General features: G+C 37.7%; 1 protein-coding gene and 1 pseudogene across 5 annotated transcripts in view; one reads left to right on the top strand and one right to left on the bottom strand.

Annotated features, from left to right (window-relative positions):
* The window catches only part of PCCA (propionyl-CoA carboxylase subunit alpha), a 474,500-nt gene that overhangs the window by 135,960 nt on the left and 316,695 nt on the right, over positions 1-21,845 (bottom strand). For all 5 annotated transcript variants that reach the window (XM_042929832.1, XM_042929843.1, XM_042929812.1 and 2 more), the window contains one exon: positions 6,679-6,781. In XM_042929832.1, coding sequence (XP_042785766.1) covers positions 6,679-6,781 — 103 coding nt within the window. The remainder of the gene's footprint in view (positions 1-6,678; positions 6,782-21,845) is intronic.
* LOC122214509 lies at positions 19,264-20,801 on the top strand (annotated as a pseudogene).

Genomic DNA, 21,845 nt, shown 5'->3' with positions numbered 1-21,845 from the left:
TACAACTTACTTGAAATTGGCAGAATGAAAGGAATCTGATTGTAATTTAAAACTGCAGCACAATCAGGAACACGACGGGGATGTCCATTCTCACTGCTGTTGTTTAACATAGTGCTGGAAGTTCTAGCATCAGGAATCAGCAACAAAAGGAAATCAAAGGCATCAAAATTGGCAAAGATGAAGTCAAGCTTTCACTTTTTGCAGATGACATGATATTATACATGGAAAACCCTACAGACTCCACCAAAAGTCTGCTAGAACTGATACGTGAATTCAGTAAAGTCTCAGGATACAAAATTAATGTACAGAAATCAGTTGCATTCTTATACACTAATAATGAAGCAACAGAAAGACAAAGAAACTGATCCCTTTCACAATTGCACCAAGAAGCATAAAATACCTAGGAATCAACCTAACCAAAGATGTAAAAGATCTGTATGCTGAAAACTATAGAAAGCTTATGAAGGAAATTGAAGAAGATACAAAGAAATGGGAAAACATTCCATGCTCATGGATTGGAAGAATAAATATTGTTAAAATGTCAGTACTACCCAAAGCAATCTACACATTCAATGCAATCCCAATCAAAATTGCACCAGCATTCCTCTAAAGCTAGAACAAGCAATCCTAAAATTTGTATGGAACCACAAAAGACCCCGAATAGCCAAAGTAATATTGAAGACGAAAACCAAAACAGGAGGCATCACAATTCCAGACTTTAGCCTCCACTACAAAGCTGTAATCATCAAGACAGCATGGTATTGGCACAAAAACAGACACATAGACCAATGGAATAGAATAGAGATTCCAGAATTGGACCCACAAATGTATGGCCAACTAATCTTTGACAAAGCAAGAAAGAATATCCAATGGAAAAAAGTCTCTCTAACAAATGGTGCTGGGAGAACTGGACAGCAACATGCAGAAGAATGAAACTAGACCACTTTCTTACACCACTCACAAAAATAAACTCAAAATGGATAAAGGACCTGAATGTGAGACAGGAAGCCATCAAAACCCTAGAGGAGAAAGCAAAAAAAAAAAAACAAAAAAAAACCTCTCTGACCTCAGCCTCAGCAATTTCTTACTCAACACATCTCCAAGGCAAGGGAATTAAAAGCAAAAATGAACTATTCAGACTTCATCAAGATAAAAAGCTTCTGCACTGCAAAGGAAACAATCAACAAAACTAAAAGGCAACCGATGGAATGGGAAAGGATATTTGCAAATGACATATCGGACAAAGGGCTAGTATCCAAAATCTATAAAGAATTCACCAAACTCCACACCTGAAAAACAAATAATCCAGTGAAGAAATGGGCAGAAGACATGAATAGACACTTCTCTAAAGAAGACCCCAGATGGCCAATAGGCAGGCACATGAAAAGATGCTCAATGTCGCTCCTCATCAGGGAAATACAAATCAAAACCACACTGAGATATCACCTCACGCCAGTCAGAGTGGCTAAAATGAACAAATCAGGAGACTATAGATGCTGGAGAGGATGTGGAGAAACGGGAACCCTCTTGCACTGTTGGTGGGAATGCAAACTGTGCAGCCGCTCTGGAAAACAGTGTGGAGGTTCCTCAAAAAACTAAAAATAGATCTACCCTATGACCCAGCAATAGCACTGCTAGGAATCTACCCAAGGGATACAGGAATGCTGATGTATAGGGGAACTTGTACCCCAATGTTTATATAGCAGTACTTTCAACAATAGCCAAATTATGGAAAGAGCCTAATTGTCCATCAACTAATGAATGGATAAAGAAGTTGTGGTTTATATATACAATGGAATACTACTTAGCAATGAGAAAGAGTGAAATACGGCCTTTTGTAGCAACGTGGATGGAACTGGAGAGTGTTATGCTAAGTGAAATAAGCCATACGGAGAAAGACAGATACCACATGTGTTCACTCTTAGGTGGATCCTGAGAAACTAAACAGGAACCCATGGGGGAGGGGAAGGAAGGAAAAAAAAAAAAAAGTTAGAGAGGAAGGGAGCCAAACCATAAGAGACTCTTAAAAACTGAGAATAAACTGAGGGTTGATGGGGGTTGGGGGAGAGGGGAAAGTGGGTGATGGGCATTGAGGAGGGCACCTGTTGGGATGAGCACTGGGTGTTGTATGGAAACCAATTTGACAATAAATTTTATATTAAAAAAATAATAAAAAAAAGATAAAACTGCAGCACAATTTTATGGCCATCAAAAAGGAAAGTTTTGACCTTTCCATAAGAAGCAAAAAAAAAAAAAAAAATCTCATTTAGGAGAAAATGAGCTGAAAAGAGTTTTAAAAAAGATAAAAACAATTTTCATTTTTCTTAACTATACTAAATGTTTCTTTTCATCATTGAGATTTTTCTCTTCAACTATTAGCACAAAAATTACATTGCTGTGCCAAAATTCATGAGTTTGAGGATTCTGGATATTCTTAAGTAGTTTACAGGATCTTTATAAAAATTTCTATTGATGGCTCACTGTAACACAAAGGATATCTAAATCAGTATCTAGGATCATATGCTGTTTTCTGTTTATTGTTTCTACTTACTAGTAGTTAACAGAAATATTAGGCAAAAAAATTTTAAGTGCATGTACAGTGCACACTTTTTCATCTTTAGGAAGGCTGAATTCTTGAGCTAATTTTCTTCACATCAAGAGTACTCTGACATTCTTCTTCCAAGTGAACTGTTTTCAGTATGAAGTTAGGCCATCATCTTTAAGATAACAAACGCACTATCATGAACTATTTTGACCAGTATCACATTACACAGAATAAAAGAGAACGGAAAACATCTTGGGAATCCAGAATATAATCATGAATTAAATGTAAGTAAACATTAGTTTGTTTTTGATATTTTTAAGTTTCTCATCTTAATATGCTAAACAATATTTCAATTTGGTGTTAGCAGATTTTATACTCAGTTTTGCTATTCATTCTGACCCTTATAGTCAAAATCAAAAATCTAAAACATAAAATATTTCACCCTATCTACTACTTCTTTTTTTTAAGTTTATTTATTTATTTTGAGAGAGCAAGCACACAAACAGGCGAGGGGTGTCGAGAGAGGGAGAGAAAGAGAGAGACAGAGAAAGAGAGAGAGAAAATCCCAAGCAGGCTCCATGCTGCTGCCCGCAGAGAGCCTGACAGGGGGCTCGAAATCACAAACCAGGAGATGATGACCTGAACCAAAATTTAAGAGTCGTATGCTCAATGGAGTGAGCCACCCATGCGCCCCCACCTACTACTTCTTCACTTAACTTTTCCCCCTACCATGCTTCCTTTGTTTCCCAAAAATTTCATCCTCACTACTTTTAAATTTTTTATCAAAAAATACTGATCTGTATTGATTTTTGCACTTAAAAATTTTTTACAAATCATATAATTTACTATCTTACCCATTTTGAAGTGTACAGTTCAGTGGTATTAAAGACATGCAGAGTTTTGTATATGCATCACCAATGGCCATCTTCAGAATTATTTTCATCTTGTGAAACTAAAACTCTATTCCCTTTAAATAATAACCCTCTGTTTCCCACTCTCCCAGCCTCTGGCACCACCATTCTATTTTCTATGTATTTAACTACTCTACATACTGTATGATTTGGAATCATACAGTATTTGTCCTTTTGTGTCTGGCTTATTTCACTGAGCTCAATTCCCTCAGGTTCCTCCATGCTGTGGCACGTATCAGAATTTCTTCTTTTGGTCGATGTGTCTGTCTTATGCGAGTACCACACCATTTTGACCACAGCAGTTTTGTAATAAGTATTAAAATCAGGAAGTGTGAGCTTTCCAACTTTGTCCTTCTTTTTGAAAATTGTTTTGGCTATTTGGGGTCCCTCCCTTAAGAGTCCATATGAATTTTAGGACTGACTTTTCTATCTCTGCAAAAAATCGGTTGGGATTTTGATAGGGATTGTTTTGAATCTGCTGAACATGGGTAATACTGAAGCCAAATCATGGGTAATATTGACATTATAACAACATTAAGTCTTCCAATCTATGAACCCAAGATGGCTTTGCATATATTTGTGTTTTCTTTAATTTCTTCCAGCAACATTTTGTAGCATCTAGTGTACAAGTCCTTCTCCTCCATGGTTAAGTTTATTCCTAAGCATCTTATTCTTTTTGATAGTGTTGCAAATGGAGTTGTTTTTGCTTTGTATATTTCAAACTGTTACATAAATGGCATCATTAAGTACTTATATTTTCACAGTCTTCTTTTTTACTATTAAGTCCATGCATACATACTAAATGTAGAACAATATGCACAAGGAGGACACATAGCATCTTCAGGATAGCTGTCACCTCTGGAGAGGGAAAGGGCGGAATGAGATATCATAAAGAAGGGATTTAGCTGTAACTATGAATTGTTTCTTTTTCAGTAAGAGATCTGTATAGAACATTTGTGCATTTGCAATACTTTCCTTATTTGAAACATCTTTTAATTTAAATTTTTTAGATTAAAATAATTTTGAAAATGTGGGGTATCTGAAGCATTACTTCAGGCATATGACTTTGCTTGTACCACTCTTGGGATCATGACCCTAGAGTGTCACCTTGAGGCCAGTTACTTTTTCTTGATGTGGCAGTGGATGACCTAGGAAACCAACAGTCACAGCTCTCCCCCCGAGACCCTAAAATCTGAGACTTCGTATCAATGGGTCTTTACTTAGTCTGTGCTATTCATCTTGACTCTCTTCAATAACACTGATGTCAAATGAAACTCAATCCAAATATACTTAGGAAAAAAAAGACACTATCAGGATTACCTGTTTTTCATTAGGTTTGATACTGTAAAGCCAATAAATAGGGGTAAGTAGCTATTGATACTATGTATCAAGGTGGATATTTTCCAGGGAAATTTTTAATGCAATAATTTTGATGTGTTTTTTTTTTTAAACAGCCCTGCTTTTCTTATGAGCTAAAAAGTAAAACAAGAGGTAATTCTACTGGAAAAATTCAAAGACACCATTTGAGCTGATGGTCTCTAGTTTTTCAACATGGAATCTGAAACAAGCACCAAGAAATAACAGCTCTAAGACGTAATCTGAGCCATTTTCTTATTAAGGCAAGCCACTGCTTAGAAAAACAGTGTATTGGAGTATCAGATGAACAGTAACACTTCAGTGGTGACTCAGTACAGAACTAGAAATTATGCTAAGTCTACATTTTTGTAAAGTTAACCTTCCCTGAGGAAAATGTTATAATATTAATACTCTTTACTATTCAATACACATAGTTTGCTACTCAACCTGATATACACTTAAGTCTCCACTTATAGAGCTACGTTTTTAAATGATCATATAGAAAGGAGGAACATAAGGAATCACGTAAGTACATCACAAAAAAAATACATCATAAGACAACTGTTTAACTCCACCGCAGTTTTCACGTTAACAGAGTGGAGTGAAATACCTTTCAGGAACAAATGCCTCAGCAATTTTGGCACACAGAATGAATCCCAACACTTAAAGACAACCAAGGAGATGACCCTTCACTCATGAATGAATCTCATTTACGTGTGACTCTGACTACCACATAAGAATGTAAGCTTCTCCAGTCTTAACAGCCTAGCACTTACCTAGCACAAGGTAGGAATGTAGTACGGATATGTTGAATAAGTGACTTCTCCTAACTCTGATGGTACTTTCTAGCTGGGATCAGGAAACTGCCACCAGGAGGTGCCTGGCTGGCTCAGTTGGTAGAGCATGTGACTCTTGATCTCAGGGTAACGAATTCGAGCCCCACGTTGGGGGCAGAGTTTACTTAAAAAAAAAAATACACATAAAAGCGAAAAAACTACCACCCTATACCTCAGCTTCACCAGTTCTTCTTTTCGTGAAATCATATTATTTTTATTTTCATATCCTGTTTAAATCTTTTGATGAAAAAGTCATGTTTTCCAAACAACAAAATGACATTTCATTGCAACTTAGCCATGAGAAGAGAAATGTAGATTAATAAAATATTCATTGCACTAACTACCTAGAAGCTTCTGTGTGTTCAGGCTGAAAGTAAAACAGGAAAAACATTTCACAATATCATGATATTTTTCTGGCACTCACTCTCAAATCATATAATTTAAACATATCATTCATAACACAGTGTAAACACTAAATGTTAACGTAACACTGCTTAGTACAGACCCGAATTAAACTAAAGCAGTTCTATCATGGATATTATCCAAGAGGTTTAAGTTCAAGTTTTAAATTCCTTCAAAACAAAAGGAATGTCACCACAAGGTAAATTTAGCCTCAAGAATGTCTCACACAACATGAAGTCTCAAGAAAATGTTATATAGGCTTCAGATGACTTGTTTTAAAAGAGTGATTACCTACCACAGCTATCATATGTTTGGAATTATACTTAAAGATGCTCTTCTCTGGGACAAAAACAAAAGTATTACTTCTCAATAACAAAAGGAAAATGAATCAGGTGTCAGGAAGTGGGTGTAGAATGTGGCTAAATCTAGGAATGTATTTCCTAATTAACATGAGAGAACAAAACCTCCCATTTACATTCAGCTTCCTAAAGAAGGTGAAACAAGCACATTGCTGTGTTACAGACTCAAAAGATGAGAGTCGCTGAATACATTAAAAATTGTTTGAAACAGGCACAGATCAATTTTCAAGACTGCCAAAAAAAAATAAAAACAAAGAAATAAAACTCACAGAGAATGTTGGCCCACTGTTTGATGCTACAACAGTATGAACTTCGTCATGCAATTTTACTGAGAGCTGCCAGTTAGCCACTTGTGGTTGAATAATAGGCACTCTGAAGCAGAAAAAAAGAAAAGCAGTTAGTAATTTTACATTATTCTCTTAGTAAACTGATTTTCCTTTGGCGTTAAGTGTGCAGGGTAAAATTGCCACAGATTATATTTCAGAACATTATTTTAAAAGGCTCTGTCCCTGGAAAAAAGCTTTCAGATTTAAACTAGAGCAGTTAAAAACAAACATACAAAAAACACATAGACATTCCAAGGACAACAGTAATCACTCTGGGATAAATGTCCTAGTGCCATCCATTCAAATACCATTATCCATTCTATGAATTTGAGTTGCTTAACTATGACTTTCAAAAATTAACTGTATGCAATATTAATATCTTTTCAGTATTTTGCTACTGTTCCAGACTGTTTTCAAAAATGTACAACGTGAATCTTTTATTTTTCTGGGTTTATTGAGTTATGAGTGGTATGCATAAGAACTGCATATAATTAACACACAATTTAGTGAATTTGAACATAGTTATTCATTTGTGTTTCCATCACCATAATTAAGGTAATAAATATATCCATCACCTCCAAAAGTTCCCTTGTATATCCCTTCATTCCTTTTTGGTATTTTGTTTGTTTGGGTAAGAATACAATCTTAATAACAGGTCTTTTCTTGCCTATGATCCATATTACATGGTCCAGAAAAACTGGGTAAAGCAACCAGAGACAAAAACATTTTTAGAATACAAATATTTCCCACAATTTTTTAAAGTAACAAGATTTTAATCATTTGTGAATTAGCCTAATTTAAATATTGCATGTTTTCATTATTTATGGTCATAAAGGAATATTTTACAAAGCAACTACACAGATACTATCCAGACTCTTAAGTTATAGTTCCGAAAAAATGTTGCAGGTCATGTTTCAAGGTCACACCCCCTCCCATGAATTTCAAAAGGATTCTTTGTGTATTCAATGAAAACAAATTCAGGCACAAAAACTATGATTATAATCAAATCATCTCTAGACACAAGGTCTAATGGAGGATGATGGATAACTTAGGAGAACATTTGTATTTGGCCCACTATTTATTTTCTGAAAAAGAAGAAATGTCTTAAATACTCTAGAAGTGAAAATTAACGTTTTAAAATGTATCAACAAATCAATACTAATGAACATGGCAGACATGGACGATTCTCTCGGCAACTTAAATAGGGCTGTTTCAGAGGATAGAGCTTCACACATGAGAGCTTGAAAGAACAACAGGGGAGCATACAGGACACAGAGGAGGAGAAGGAGGAGGGGGGTAAGAGGAGGAGGAGGAGGAGGAAGAGGAGGAGGAGGAGGAGGAAGAGGAGGAGGAGGAAGAGGAGGAGGAGGAGGAAGAGGAGGAGGAGGAGGAGGAGGAAGAAGAGGAAAAGGAGGAGGAGGAGGAGGAGGTGGGGGAGGAGGAGGAGGAGGGGGAGGAGGAGGGGGAGGAGGAGGGGGAGAAGGAGGAGGAGGAGGGGGAGGAGGAGGGAGAGGAGGGAGAGAAGGAGGAGGAGGAGGGGGAGGAGGAGGAGGAGGGGGAGGAGGAGGAGGAGGAGGAGGGGGGGAGGAGGAGGGGGAGGGGGAGGAGACAAGTGTCACAGGGCAGAGTGCTCCAGTATGCCAACACCCCACCCCCCTCTATTTTGTCACTCTATTCCACAGGGCATCTAAGTTTGTCTCCTTAATTGGCCTGTGAGCTCCTAAAAGATCAAGATCATTCCTGGGGCACCTGGGTGGCTCGGTCAGTTAAGCATCCAACTTCAGCTCAGGTCATGATCTCGCGGTTCATGAGTTCGAGCCCTGAGTCAGGCTTTGTGCTAACAACTCAAGAGCCTGGAAGCTTGCTTCAGATTCTGGGTCTCCCACTCCCTGCCCCTCCCTCACTCATGCTCTTGCGTGCTCTTTCTCTCTCTCAAACATTTAAAAAATTATAAAAATAAAGATCAAGGTCATTCCTTATTTTTGTTTCCCAGGTCCCAGCACAGTTTGGGGAGAAAGGGATGATGGGGGCAGTAGGAAGGAATCTGAGGAGCACCTACTATGTGCCGAGCACCGCATAGGAGAGGCCGCGTCACCCAAGGGACAGAGTATGCTCCAGAAAGAGCATGGCCCCTGAGCTCTTGGCTTACTACCTGGCTCTTTTTGCATTATATAAAGGACCTCACCAGACTTCACTCTGTTTACCTTCAAAGGGGCTAACACCCCAACCTCTCAGGGGTTTTGTGATGACAGAAATAACCTCCCAGCTATATTACTGGCAACCTAACTTTCTTAAGTCTTTACTATCCTTGACAATTATGTACCTCTGCTGCTCAAGATTGTTCCATGGTTTTCTACTTCATATCAGGTGAAATCTTAACTGAGTTACCTACCATTCAAGTTTCTTATAAATAAGGTCCCTCTCTTTGTATCCGGTTTTATTTCTGATTATTCATGACTTGCGTATCTGGTTGCGCCAAAACCTTAAATTACTTCCCAAACCAAACCAAACCAAAACAAGCAGGAGAAATAAGCACAGTGGTCACAAACCCAGGCTCTGGTAACTCGCACAAGTGGGTTAAAAACCCAGCCCTTTCTGGGGCGCCTAGGTGGCTCAGTCGGTTGAGCGTCCAACTTCGGCTCAGGTCATGATCTCACGGTTTGTGGGTTCAAACCCTTCCTTGGGCTCTGTGCTGACAGCTCAGAGCCTGGACCTGCTTTGGATTCTGTGTCTCCTCCTCTCTCTGCCCCTCCCCTGCTCATGCTCGGTCTCTCTCTCTCCTTCAAAAATAAATTTTAAAAAACATAAAAAAAAAAAAAAAAACCAGCCCTTTCATTAATTCATTCTTGAGCAAACTATTAAGTCTCAATCTCCTTATGAATCAATCTAGATATATAATAGTATCTGCATCACAGTGATGATGTACTGAGAACTAAATCAAACAGTGCATGTTAACTTTTATTAATTTGATTAGTCCCAACCATAGGGCTACATATTCATTTCCACCCACCCCCATAACTGAAATCCCTTTAAGGGAAACCCTGGATTCCTTCTGCTCCACAAACCAACAGATTTTTCAAGAAGAATATCATCTCTCTCATAAACTGTTCCCTAACCATATAGGTACTGACCATAGTACAAACAACTTCAGTGAGCTCCCTGCCACTTAACCTACATTATAGGCTTAATATTTTTCACAATTTAGTAGCCTGAAGGAGGTAATTCTTTCAAGTAAATGTGGAGACTCTTTTCAGTTATGCAACAAGCCTCTGTTTCCAGAGGAGCTGGGAAGTTAATGCTGACATCCGGTTGGAACCCAGACTGAATTTTCCCACAGAAAGCAAACCTACAGATGGTGGCGAGATACAGTTGCCACCCTTCAGAACCTAACTACTATTTATTTTTCCATTGTTTTATTTTGACCCACATCTGTTTCATATATGTTAGAACCTGCCCCAAGAGGGACCTTGTAGAAAGAGCACAGGCTCCTTTGAGTTAAAATGCTGGGGTTTAATCTCAGTCCATTCCCTTACTAACAAGGTCCCAGGGACTCCAGTACTTTGGCCCCAAAATTTCCACACCTGTGAAATACAGCTGGTGCAGCGCTGGGCAGGTGATGGGGGAGCTGTCGCTTCTTCTGAGCACACAACTCCTGAAGTGCCCTTTCCTAACAATTTCTCTTAAGGTGATGTGTTACTAGGAGGTAGGAAAGAGGCTTCACTGTGACAGCAAGCCCTTGAGATACAAGATGGTCACACCGTGGAATCTCTTCATGAGTTCACTCTTCTGCAAACAAAATCTGCTAAGATTCCTTCCGGCTTTATGTAAGTTTGAAAGTAGTTTTGTTTTGTTTTTAAATAAAATGGATGGGGTTGGGCATACATGCCCAGTGTAAAGATCCATAAACTGGGCAGCAGAAATAAACTGTAATAAACTACAAATAAAGAAAGTAACATGCACCAGCCTGGAAGTATAAAAGTATATGTGTTCTATTTCTGCAAAATCATTGGGGCTATGTTAATAATTACTTTGAAACACTGATATCAATTCCACCAGCACAAACGTGTTTATAATGGTGGCAGTTACATTTTACAGTTATATTTTAAATTTTAGAAAGGAGTTCCTTTTATCCATCAAATCCAAAATAGTCTCAAATATTTTTATGAACAACTCTCTGGAAAGGGAGAGAAAAAGTCCTAGAGTTTCACTCGACTCAGCTTAGTAATGTTACACAGAAAACAGCTTCTTTACTGAACTATGTGCCTAGTAAAAGAGGCTGACATCTGATCAAAAATTTCATCTGTGCAGCTTGTTAGTTACTTGAAAAGCTGTTATCATTTAAACTACTACTTCAAAAAACAAACAAAACCCCCAAAACCCAGGAAAAGGGAATTCACATAAACAGAGACTCACAAAGCAAATCAAATAATAGGTCTTACCCAGACCTGTCCACTTTGATTATCATCAGCCAACCAGAATGAATATGCTCAATAAAACTGAATGTTTCTGTATTTTATAGTAAAAACGGTCAGCTGATTATCACAAATGTTAATGCTAATGCATTTAACTTATTGGAATATTTTACTCAAAAATGTGTAAATAATACTAACCCAAATACCCAAATCTGGGTAACCAAATACCCATTACATTTCATGTTTTAAGGCAGATTTTATGTAAACATAACTCACAGCGTCTTTAGTTATCAAGGATTATAAACATCTCAAAACCATATTATGAGACACTCAGAAAAGCTGGTTTTCAATTGTGCCATTACATATTTAGGAGTGAAACACTGAGTTAAAACAATGTTAGTGGTCAAAGAATCATTAAGCAATCCTTGATCATAACTTTCACAGTGGGTGGTCTGTAAAATGATCAAGAATAATACGCTGCATTCCATAGCCACAGAGGTCAGCTTCTGCATACAAATCTTTGCAGGAAGAAAAAGGCCTTCAGAAAAGTGGGCCATTCATCTGAACCAAGTTCAGAGAATTTCCAGCACGGTGAAAAGATATGTTATGCGAGCACATAGATGTATTCAGTGGGGGTAGACGGAACCAGCTACATGTGGCGACTACAAAGGAGCCCTCCCATGGTTCATGAATAAGTCGAGGAAATGATCAGAAAAAAAAAAGAGAGAGATGTTTAGACAGATGGCCCACTTAAAATGCCTGAGACAGGGCATAAGCAATTTTAATGAAACTTTAGATCTAGCATATGAATTGTTTCTTATTTCCTCCAGGGAAAAAAAATCTAAAGAAGACAAAAATTCAGCAATTTGCTGAAAAACTCACTCTTAGCAAGTTGGGATGGAAAAAGAATTACAAATACAAGTTTTATTAGTGCAATAAATTCATATAAAATTCTTCACAGAGCCATCAGCTATCAAAATGAATATAAGCATGGAATGAACAGATTAAAGGAATTTTAAACAGAAGTCTACTGCCAAAGCAAACAAAAATCTAAGCCTTATTATGTGAGAACTTACAACACTCCAACATTAAAGTTCATCACTGCAGAAGAAAGATAAAAGCAGCATTTTCAGAGAAGCTCTTCAAAGCTAGAAATTGTCACAGTAGAGGAATAGAATCCTGCTTATATGCAATTTAAAATGTGTACATTCAAATAGATGAGGCTGTGTATCACAAAACAGTGCCCAGAAAGGGTTACAGAACACCCTCAAGTTTTGAGTCATTAGCATTACAAATAACACAAATGACACCTGAATCAGGAAACCGAATACTAATGTTACTTATAATCTTACAGATTTTAATATTATGCAAACCCTATTTCTTGTGCTACCAATCAAAGGGTTCAGGTTCTCAATTTAAATGCTGAGCATGAACAGTCAGGAAAGGCAATGGAGTTTAGCCTCTGCAAGCCCTGGTCATGGACTGACCACCAACCCCAAAAGCCCTGTGGCCTTCCAAGTTACTTTTCCTCCTTGCATCTCAATTTCCTGGTCAGCGAGCCCAAGACAGTAAGAACACTTTCCCCACAAGTTGATTAAAGAAGGTAAAAGGTGTAACACACTCAGATTCGTGCTTGGCACATGAATGCTAAAATAAGAGTTATTCTCATCATTTTCAGAATATGGTGAAATATCTGAAACTCTCCTCTATTATTTCAACCCCATTTTATTTATTTGAGAGAGAGAGAGAGAGAGAGAGAGAGAGAGGATCTCAAGCAGGCTCCATGCTCACCACGGAGCCCAACACGGGGCTCGATCCCACGACCCTGGCATTGTGACCTGAGCCAAAATCAAGAGTAGGAAGCTCAACCAACTGGGCCACCCCGGTGTCCCAACCCTATTTTTAAAAAATACATTAATTTATTATTTATATACAGTGAAATTCAAAACTGTAAGTTCCATCATTTATCATTCCAATAAATCTGTCCCTTTCCCCAGTAGTTCAACTATAGATTAAAGCTTCAGATAAACAGACTCCAAAAACATGCACTCTTGCATGTAGCTTTCTTTTCTTCCTTGCCCAATGCAATGTTTTGAGGCTCATTCACATTAATAGTTCATTATTTATTGTAGAGCAGTACTCTATGGTACCAGCATACCAAAATTAGTTCATCCTTCTGCTGATGGGCATTTGGGCTATTTCCAGTTTGGGGCTCTTATGAACAAACCTGCTATAAACACTCTTTGTATGAGCCTTTTTTGAAGACAGAAGTTTTGATTTCTTGTGGGTAAAAACTCTGAGAGTGGAAATGTGAGGGCAACCATGTTTAATTTTATAAAAACTGTCAAAACTGTCTTACAAGGTATTAAAACATATCTATACTCCCCCCAGCAATGGCACTTGCTCCATAGCCTTGTCACCATTTGGTGATGTGTTTCTACTTCTAGTCAGGCCAGTGGCTTAGAAACTTCTCATTACAGGTTAACATGCATTCCCCTTATGACAAATAATGTTGGGCACCTCAATATTAGTGCTTATTGGCCACTTGTTTCAAAATTTTGTCCATCTTTTTAATTAAGATGTTGGTCTTACTGATTTGTGGGAGTTATTTTTTAGAAAGCCTCTATCAGATTTAGGTCTTGTGAATATTCTGCACCACCCCTGAGGCTTATAAATTCTCTTAAAAATGTCTTACCTTCAGCAGTTTTTAAAAAATTAACAGACTTAATTTTTCAGAGCAGCTTTAGGTTTCCAGAAAAATTGAGCAGGAAGTAGAGTTCCTACAAATACCCTCACTCACCCTACCCTGGCTACAGTTATTACCATTCTGCATTGCTGTGGTACATTTGTTAAAATTGATGAGCCAAGGTTGACAAATTGGTTGACAATAGGTATGGACTTTAGTCCATAGTTTACACTAGGATTCACTCTTTGGGCTATACATTCTACAGGTCTGAACAAATGTATAATGACAGGTCTCCACTATTAAGGTTTCATATAGAATAATTTCACCTTAAAATTGCTCTGTGCTCTACCTATTTAACTTTCCCTCCATCCCCCTGAATCACTGGCAACCACTGATCTTTATTATCTCTACCATTTTGCCTTTTCCAGAATGCTGTATAGCTATAATCATACAGAATGTAACCTTTTCAGATCGGTTTCTTTCACTCAGCATTATGCATTTAAAGTTTCTCCATGTCTTTGTGTGGCTTGATGACAGCTAATACCTTTTTATTGCTGAATAACAGTCCATTGTCTGGATGTACCACAGTTTACTTATCCATTCACCTACTGAAGGACATCTTGGTTACTTCTAAGTTTTGGCAATACGAGTGAAGTGAAGCTGCTATGAACATTGACATTCAGTTTGTAGGGTAGAAACATTTTCAATTCATTTGAATAAATACCAAGGAGTACAAATACTGGATCACATGGTAAAAGGATGTTTCATTTTGGAAAAATACCTGCTAAACTGTCTTTCAAAGTGGCTGCACCATTTTGCATTCCCATTAGCAATGAATGAAAGTTCCTGTTGTTCACAATTTGGTATTGTCAGTGTTTGGGATTTTAGTTATTCTAACAAACATATCTCTTTGTTGTTTAATGAAAATTTTTAATATGAATAAAAACATATGCATTTTCCCTTTTATGCTCAGTGCTTTTATGTCCTTGCTAAGAAGTGTTCTGACTACAGCAAGGCTCAGAAGAAATATTCATGTTTTGCTTTAGAGGTTTTACAGGTGGACCTATGATTCATCCTTAATTTTCTTGTGTGAAGGGAGAGAGAAGGAGTTTCATCTAGTTGTTTCAAGAAGACTTGCATACCAAGTTCTGCAGCTTTGTCCATTGGTTAAGATGATATTAGCTGTTCTAGATCCCTTTGCATTTTCACAAAAATTTCAAAACAGGTCAATTTCTTCTCCTTCCTCCCTAAAGCAACCCCCCTAATGGGGTTACGTTTGGGCTTACACTGAATCTCTTCATTAATGGAGGGAGAGCAGACACCTTAACATTTTATCCTCCTATCTACAATAGCTCTTATCTTATATTGTGAATTTCGCTCAGCAAAGTGTGGCAGTCTTGAACCTCCTTTGTGAAAATTATACCTATTTCTTAGTTTTATTAGTTGTATCACAGATTCCTTAGAGTTTTCTTAAGTAACCTATTAAGGTGTCCTGGAAAGCTTTCTTTCCAATCCTTAGGCTTTATTAGTTTTTCATGCCTTAACTACTCTGACAACTGACAGTCTTGAATTTATTTTGTTAAAGTATTTGCCTACCTTTTTATGCTGTTAAACTGTTAATTTTTATTTTCTTGTTGTTAGTTCACTGAAACAATTTATATGATTGACTTTTTATCCTGCAACTCTGCTAAATTTATTTCAGTAATTGTGTTATAGATTCCTTAACGTTTTCCATGCAAACTATTGTATCCTTGGTGAATAGAAATGATTTACTTCTCCCTTTCTGATCTCCATGACTTCTTATCTTACTGGGTAGGATCACTACTATAAAGTTGAATAAAAGACACACACAGAATTCTTTCCTCTTCCCAATCTAAAGAAGACAAACTCCGTATTTTCAGATATATTTTACCCCATTTTCTGTCTTCTATTTCCTTTTGTAGCTCCAAATATACGTAAGTTAGACTTCCTGATCTTATGAACCTAGGTCAATGAGAGTCTCTTCAATGTTGTGAAATACCTTTTCTCTTCAGAGTGTATAGTCTCTATTCTTCTAAGTTTACCCATTCTGCCTTCTGCCAGCACTAACCAATATGCTTTTCAGCCTACCCAGTAAGTTTTCCATTGCAGGGACAATACATTTTAAGATCTAGAATTTCTACTTGGTACTTTCCTAGTTTCCAGATCTATGTTTATATTCCCTATTAACTACTTCATTTTGATCTTTAATATTTGAAAATAATTTTAATAACTGTGCTAAAGTCTTATACATAACCCAATATCTTATAGTATTATAGTTGGCTTCTACTAACTGCTTTTTCTCTTGACCATGGGTCAACTTAATTCTTGAATTGTGTGCCAGGTGAATTGTTTTTTGTACATCAGATTGTGGATATGTCGCAGAGACTGTAGTTTTCCTGTTATCTTCCCCTGAAAAATTCTGATTTTTATTTCAGCAGGCAGTTAAATTACTGACTGATCACTGTGAAGTCATCAAGACTCACCTTTGTGTTGTGCTAGGATGCTTTCTGGTTTTGCTTTTACTGAATTAAAAGTCCAAATCACTTATTCCAGAAACAGTGTTTCTCCTAAGACATGATCCTTCTGGGGTTTTAATGGAAAATTCGAGGTGTTTACAAGCCCCTCAAATTTGATGAGGCTCAAATTCCAATCATTATCATCTGTTTGAAAGGCAGCAACACAACTTCAACTCAGTTCACTCAGCATTCCAGAGGGATTCATACACTGGGATTCGCAAAGTCTTCATGCATGCACATATCAGGAATCAATCATCTATTTGAGTGAAGCTAAATTCAGAGATAGAAATCTTCACTGTTGCTCTCTTTTTGCCATGAGATCCCTGCCCAATCTTCAGCAGTTCTTACAATTCTAAGCATCATTCTCCAAGACCTCAAGTCAATAAGATTGGGGCTAACTCCTGAGTTCTACCATGTCCTGATGCGCGCATGCAACGGTGACCACCTTCAGGGGAAATGCCATACAAAGGTGGATCTCATCCAGTGTGTTTTCCTTCGACAAACACTCAAAATCCATTCAAATTCTGACTGGTTTTAGTTGTCATCCAGAGCCTTCTAATAATAGTTGTATATCTTCTCCAGAGCTTGCCATTGTTATTTGGAGGAAGGTTAATTGGAAATAAGCTACATAACTATTACAGAAAGTAGAAATTCTCTATGTTGATTTAACCTTCTTTCACTTGCATTCAAAGGCAGAGGAGGAAATAAAAATAGGAGAACACTGGATCACATATATATACCACTTCCACCTGCCAAGTAGTAGCCCAGGAACACTTGACATCTGTACACGTTTATTCATGGAACTAAATTGAGAGCAGTCACATAAACATTTTATAATCATGAGAATAATCTTAAAGAAGATTCCATCATGTGAGAAGATACATCATCTCAGCTAATTCCTAAATTTTAAACTTCTATTATGCCAACAGGAAAATAAATTATTAAATATAAAATACGTAAGTTTCAAAAATCGTAAGCAGTTTTATTGACATGAAGTTCAGACACCATAAATTTAACCCACCTGAACTGCACAATTCAATGATACTTAGTATATTCAGGGTTGTGTACCCATCACCACAGGCAATTTTCAAACATTTTTATAACCCCAAAAAGGAAAATTTGGACCCATTAGCAGTCACTCCATACTCACCTCCCCCTACACCACTACTAAAGTCCCTTCTATTTCAATAGCTTTGCTCATTCTAGACATTTCATAAAAATGGAAACAAAGAAATCGTGGCCTATTATGACTGCCTTGTTTCATTTAGCATAGTGTTTTCAAATTTCATCCATGAAGTGCCAATACTTCATTTATTTTTTTATCACTGAATAATATTCCATTCTATAAATACATCCCATTTAATATTATTTATCCATTCATCATTTTGTAAACATTAGGGTTGTTTCTACTGCTCATTTACTATGGAAAATGTATGAACATTTACATACAACACTTCTGTGAACATATGATTTCATTTCCCTTGGGTATAACCCTGGAAGTAGAATGGCTAGGTCATGTGGTAATGTCATACATTGTGAGAAACAGCCAAATTATTTCCAGGTTTGCACCATTTTACTCAAATTCCTACCAAGAATGTATGAGACTTTCAACTTCTCCACATCCTCACCAACACTTTGATATTGTCTGTCGTTTTTATTACAGCCACTCTAGTGGATATAAAATGGTATCCCATTTTGGTTTTGATTTGCATTTCTCTAATGACTAGTGGTGCTGGGCCTCTTTTCATGGGCTTGTTGGTAATTTGTATATCTTCTTTGGAAAAATTTATATTCATGTCCTTTGCCCATTTTTAAATTGGGCTATCTTTCTATTATTGAGTTATATAAGCATTATTTACATATTCTGAGAAAAGTCTCCTAGCAGGGCACCTGGGTGGCTCAGTTGGTTAAGTGTCCGACTCTTGATTTCGGCTCAGGTAATGATCTCAGGGTTCATGAGTTCAAGACCACATCGGGCTCTGCACTTTCAGTGTAGAGTCTCTTGGGATTTTATCTCTCTCTCACTTTCCCTCTGCCCCTTCCCTACTCACATTTTCTCTCTCTCTCTCTCTCTCAAAAATAAACATTTAAAAAAAGTTTCCTAGCATCATACCTATGTTTTGCAAGTGTTTTCTCATATTCCATAGGTTGTGTTTTCATTTTCTTGATGTTGCCTTTTAAAGCACTTAAGTTTTTTTCTTTTGTTTCTTGTGCCTTTGGCATCTTACCTAAGAAATCATCCCCTAACCAAAAGTGAACCAAAGCTCTTACTTTTAAGACTGTGATTTTTTTTTAAGTTCATTTTTGTGTATGGTGTAATGGGGGGAACTAGCTTCCATCTTTTGCATGAAGACAGCCACTAGAGTTGCTCCAGCAGCATTTATTGAAAAAAGTATACTTAAATACTCTAAATTGTCTTCATATACTTTTGAAATCAACTGATCATAGTGTAACGATTTATTTTTGGACCCTCAATTCTATTCCATTGATCAACATATCTATCCTTATGCCAGTACAACCCTGTCTTGATTACTGTAGCTTTGTAACAAGTTTTGTAATTAGGAAGTGTAAGTCCCCAGTTTGTTCTTTTTCAAGACTGTTTTGGCTATGCTGTGTCCCTTGCACTTTCATACAAATTTTGTAATTTTTTTTTTTTTTTGCAAAAAAATACAGCTGGGATTGAGAGACGGATGGCACAAAATCTGTATGCCGTGTTGGTGAGTACTGCTATCTCAGTATTAGGTTTTCTGATCCATGAATAGGGGAAGTTTATCCAATTAAGTTGTCTTTAATTTATCAACAATTGTTTTGCCACACAAGTCTTGCACTTCTATGTAGAAAAATTTAAGCTTAAGTATTGCATTCTTTTTGGTGCTTTCATAAATAAAATTGTTTTGTTAATTGCTTTTTCAGTTTGTATGCTGGTACTGTATCAAAATAAATTTGGTATTTGTATATCATTCTTATACCTTGCAACCTTGCAAAAGTCATTAGTTCTAATCGATTTTACGAATTCCTGAAATTCTCTTACATCAACCACTTAACAGTCATGCTGTAAAAGTAACCTCTCCTCTTCCTCACCGCCATCTGTTCAGCAGCCACAAAGCAGCAACCATGTGTGAATGCATCTCCATCCATGTTGGCCAAGCTGGTGTCCAGATCAGCAATGCCTGCTGGGACTCCTACTGCCTGGAACACAGCATTCAGCCCGATGGCTAGATGCCAACTGACAAAACCACTGGGGCAAGAGATGACTCCTTCAACAAGTTCTTGAATGAGATGGTGAGATGGGTGCTGGCAAGCATGTGCCCAGGGCAGTGTTTGCAGACCTGGAACCCAGAGTCATTGATGAAGTTCACACTGGCACCTACCACCAGCTGTTCCACCCTGAGCAGCTCATCAAAGGCAAGGAAGATGCTACGCCTGAAGCCACCAGGCCATTGGCAAACAGATCACTGACATTGTCTTGGACCGAATTCAGAAACTGGCTGACCAGTGCCCAGGTCTTCAGGGTTTCTTGGTTGTCCATAGCTTTGGAGAAGAAACTGGTTCCAGGTTCATTGGAAAGTCTGTCAGTTAAGGCAAAAAGTCTAAGTTGGAGTTCTTCATTTACCCAGCACTTCAGGTTTCCACAATTGTAGTTGAGCCCTACAACTCCATCCTCACTACCCACACCACTCTGGAGCACTCTAATTGTGCCTTCATGGTAGACAACGAGGGCATCTATGAAGGTCACAGAAACCTTGATATTGAGTGCACAACCTACACTAACCTAAATAGGGTGATAGGTGAAATTGTGCCCTCCATCACTGCTTCCCTCAGATTTGATGGAGCCCTGAATGTTGATCTGGCAGAATTCCAAACCAATCTGGTGCCCTATCCCTGTATCCAATTCCCTCTGGCCACATACACCCATCATCTCTGCTGAGAAAGCCTACCGTGAACAGCTTTCTGTAGCAGAGATCACCAACGTATGCTTTGAGCCAGCCAACCAAAGGATGAAATGTGACCCTCGCCATGGTAAATACAAGGCTTGCTGCCTATCGTACCATGGTGATGTGGTTCCCAAAGATGTCAATACTGCTACTGCCACCATCAAGACCAAGCATACCATCTATTTTGTTGACTTGTGCCCCAGTGGCCTTAAAGCTGGCATTAATTACCATCCTCCCACTGCAGTACATGGTGAAGACCCACCAAAGAACAGTGAGCCGTGTGCATGCTGAGTAACACCACAGCCACTGGTGAGGCCTTAGCTCACCTGAACCATAAATTTGACCTAATGTATGACAAGCATGCCTTTGTTCACGGATATGTGAGTGAGAGTATGGAGGACAGTTTTCTGAGGCCTGTGAGGACATGGCTGCCTTTGAGAAGGATTATGAGGAGGTTGGAATGGATTCTGTTGAAGGAGAGGGTGAAGAATACTAATGCTAAAAATCTCACAAAGGTGCTGCTCTTACAGGAAAGCTTATTCTATTTTGCACACTTAAAAGCTGTGCTCTGATCAGTTAGTATGTATGTACCAGTGTATGGTCTCATATACAATTATGGACCTATGCTTTAAAACACAATGCTTTGGGGCCACCTGGGTGGCTCAGTTGGTTGGGCAACTGACTTCAGCTCAGGTCATGATCTCATAGATCCTGAGTTCAAGCCGTGCGTCGGGCTCTGTGCTGACAGCTCAGAGCCTGAAGCCCGCTTCAGATTCTGTGTCTCCCCCTCTCTCTACCCCTCCCCTGCTCACACTCTAGGTCTCTCTGTCTCTCAATAATAAATAAATGTTAAAATTTTTTTAAAAAATAAAAAAAATAAAAAATAAAACACAATGCTTTGTTACAGACCCAAGCTGTCCATTCCTGATGGGTTTGAATAAAGTATTCCCTGTCTTAAATGAAAAAAAAAAAAACAAAACACAATTTTATTTTGTAAATTCCTTAAGACTTCCTACATATAAGATCATATCATTTGGAAATATAGTTTTAATTCTTCCCCAACTTGACACTTTTTATTTTTCTTGGCAAAGTGGCGTACTAGGAACTCCAGTACAATGCTCAACAAAATTAACAAATATCCTTGTCTTATTCCTGATCTTAGGAGAAAAACATTCAGTCATACACTATTAAATACAATGTTAGCTGTAGGTTTTTCAGCTGTAGGTTTTTCCTCATCAGGCTGAGGAAATTCCCTTCTATTCTATTGTGGTTTTTACCACAAAAGGCTGCTGGATTTTATCAAATGTTTTTTTTTTTCCTGCATTTATTGAGATAATACTGTGATTTCTGTCCTTTATTAATAGGGTTAATCACATTGACCAATTTTTGGATATTAAGCCAACTATGTATTCCTAAAACAAATCTCACTTGGTTACAGAGTATAATTATGTTATATATTTCTGGGTTCCATTTGGTAGTATTTTGTGGAGGATTATTGCATTAACATTTATGAGGGATTTTCATCTCCGGTTTCCTTTAC

The sequence above is a fragment of the Panthera leo genome, chromosome A1, assembly GCF_018350215.1.
Source record: "Panthera leo isolate Ple1 chromosome A1, P.leo_Ple1_pat1.1, whole genome shotgun sequence".
Classification (NCBI taxonomy): Eukaryota; Metazoa; Chordata; class Mammalia; order Carnivora; family Felidae; genus Panthera; species Panthera leo.
The sequence above is the reverse complement of the archived record's forward strand: the minus strand, read 5'-3'. Positions and strand labels throughout refer to the sequence as shown.